At 38.2% G+C, this 2,892-nt stretch overlaps 1 protein-coding gene across 1 annotated transcript in view; it reads right to left on the minus strand.

The window, feature by feature from the left end:
* The window catches only part of LOC107446100 (transforming growth factor-beta-induced protein ig-h3), a 34,662-nt gene extending 32,892 nt beyond the window's left edge, over positions 1–1,770 (minus strand). The window contains exon 1 of the mRNA XM_043043861.2: positions 1,516–1,770. Within this exon, the coding sequence (XP_042899795.2) occupies positions 1,516–1,643 (128 nt within the window). The 5' untranslated portion in view covers positions 1,644–1,770. The remainder of the gene's footprint in view (positions 1–1,515) is intronic.
* Between the last annotated feature and the right edge of the window lie 1,122 nt (positions 1,771–2,892).

Consider the following 2,892-nt stretch of genomic DNA (forward strand, 5'->3'; position numbering starts at 1 on the left):
ATAAATTAAGGAAAAATGATTGATTTGAAAATTTTGTAGTTGTAACCTAGCCGTAACCTAGTTAAATAAAAGACGTTCAAAAATTATTTATTTTCCGGAATGATTGAAGAATTCTTGAGTGATTCATTTGAGATTATGAACCAACTGTAGTAACGTTGCTAGTAAAATAAGATCAGATTTAGCTTGGTTAATAATTGAAAAAAATTGCAACGCTTCAGGAGACTTTGATCTTCTGCAGGTCTCATAAATTTGATCTATAATATTTAACAGTGATGCAAACTAATCAACCCATCAAACATAATAATCTAAATATTTATACTACTAATGGCGTAAGCAAAATGAATTCCTTTTAGTGCCTATATGTTAAGTGAGTAATTTTAACTTTGGTAGAAAAACTGTTTTCGGTCAAGAAACAACAATTATTGCGAAGTAATCATTGGAGTTGGTGAGCGGCAGCTAACAGGGGAGTTAGCTCACTAGTTTTGCCATGTGAATTTCACTCACTAAATATGTAGTCTCACTGCAACCAATTTTACTTTTCAGACGATTTTTCACTTGAACGAAATTTTTAATCGGAAATTAGCAGTTGTTGTTGTTGTTGTTACTTTACGTTGCACTAGAGCTGCACAATGGGCTATTGGCGACGGTCTGGGAAACATCCCGGAGGATGATCCGAAGACATGCCATCACAATTTTGATCCTCTGCGGAGGGGATGGCACCCCCGCTTCGGTAGCCCGACGACCTGCGCGCGAAGTCGAGCACTTTACGGTAGCACAGTTTAACGAGGACCAATACCGCACACCCTCGGTCCCGTCCCTACGCAGACTGATCCAAGTGGTCACCCACCCGCACACTGACCGTAGCCAGTGATGCTTGACTTCGGTGATCTGCTGGGAACCGTGTCTTAACGATCAGTCCCCTGCGGGACGGAAATTAACAGTCAAAATATTCTCTAGTAAAATATTCATAATATTCTAAAACGAAATATTGTCTTATTAAAACTAGATCTCTAGAAAACTTGTCATCCTATCACGAATATTTTTTTTTATCTTTTTATTTTCCCCATTTTTGAAGAGAAAAAAAAAGATTTATAAGTTTGACTTACAAGTGATTCAACCTTCCAAGCGACTGCTGCCATTTGAATCCCTCGCATTATTCAATGCTCATTTTAAACAATCATTCATAAATCTGTTATGCATTTTTACTTAAGGGGAAAAAATTATATACTTTTTAACTTAACATAGTAAAAATCTTATAACATTTATTTAAATACCTGGAAAAAAAATTAAAGTTCATTTTAAACATTAAAAATAATTTCTTAACTGCGCATATTCAGCGTGTATAGATAATATAATATAATATAATATATATATATATATATATATATATATAATTTCTGAATAGATAAATAATAGTTCGGATGGGACCACTAAAACCGGGTGTTATTCCTGGTTTATTTTAGCGAGATCACACTGTTAAGAGATAATTATTTTTGAAAAAAATTACATAAATACCTGTCAGAGAGAGGGTTGAGAAAATCTGTTCTGAGGAACCTCTTATGCCTGGGTCCGCATCTTCCACCCGTCAACAAAAGGAAGATAAATAAGGAAGAGAATATCGCGGAGGAGATGAAGGAACGCATTTTTCGTCGCCCAAACAGCAGACGATAATTGAGTAGTGGCCAATCCACTAGGGATAAGCTTCTGTTTTGGTCGGAGGAAGGAAATGGTATGCAGAAGTGAGCAATTGGATACTTTTATAAAGGGAGATAGGAGGGCGCTTCTGCCGATGCTCGATTTTTCTAGATGAGAGGCCGCAACTGTTCTACGGATTCCTAGGTCACATGGCTCGACTGACCTTTACACACTTTTAGACCGGATGGCATTTTTTTTTATCTGTCTAATACTGCGCAGAAATGATTTGCTTGATTGCTTCTATGAAAATACTGTTTCCTACTTATGGTGATATGAAGTCTATGAAAGAAACATTTATTTTTAAAATATTCTTTACATTTAGGAATTTCTCCTGAAATATAATGGCTAAAACTACATGAACATTAATCATTCTAATCTATTTTATTTTATAACAGTCGGTGAACAGCCGACGCACTTTTGGGTTCACGCCTACCAATGTTCACCTCCGTAGCCTTGTAATTTAAAACTCAATCCAGAAGACAAAGAAACTCGTGGATCAGTACCCATAGAGGTATGTATTGTTATGGAAACAGGGAGGACTTTGTGACCCAACTGATTTAACGTGCATCAGTTATAATTTTCTACGCGGGAGTCTTCGTCCGTCGGAATCGAACTCATGACCTCTTGGACATGGGCCCAGCGCCCTACCAATCAGGCAGTTGCCCAATTTTACCTTAATTCAGGTCCGGTCCTGAGTGTTCGCAGAAGCAGATTCAATCATCAAATAATTTCTAGACAACCTAATAGAGCTGTGGTCGTGATGGCTCAGGAGATCAAGCGTTTGCCGTCCAATGAGAGGAACCGTGTTCGAATCCCAGCAATGGCTGGTCGATACGAATTCCGCACCCGGCTGAAGTAAATTATCCGCAGCTGGTGCTGACGTGAAATATCCTCAGTGGTTGTCGGATCGTGGGGTAAGGTCCCCTTGACGTCACACTAACCGTGAGAAGTTTTCTGATTTTCCTCTCCACGTAACGAAAATACAGGTTAGTTCCATCAAATGTCCCATACTGAAGGTGATATTTCTCCCAATACTTCTTCCAGGAAATTCTTTGTCTTCTGGATTGGGTTCAAAATGACAAGACTGCGGAGTTGAACGCTAGTAGTCGTAAACCCAAAATATTGCGTTGGCTATTCGACGACGGTTATAAAATAAAATGGAATGTCACTGAGCCGTAACCTAGTTAAACTATTTGT

The sequence above is a fragment of the Parasteatoda tepidariorum genome, chromosome 8 (genome assembly GCF_043381705.1).
Source record: "Parasteatoda tepidariorum isolate YZ-2023 chromosome 8, CAS_Ptep_4.0, whole genome shotgun sequence".
NCBI classification, from domain to species: Eukaryota; Metazoa; Arthropoda; class Arachnida; order Araneae; family Theridiidae; genus Parasteatoda; species Parasteatoda tepidariorum.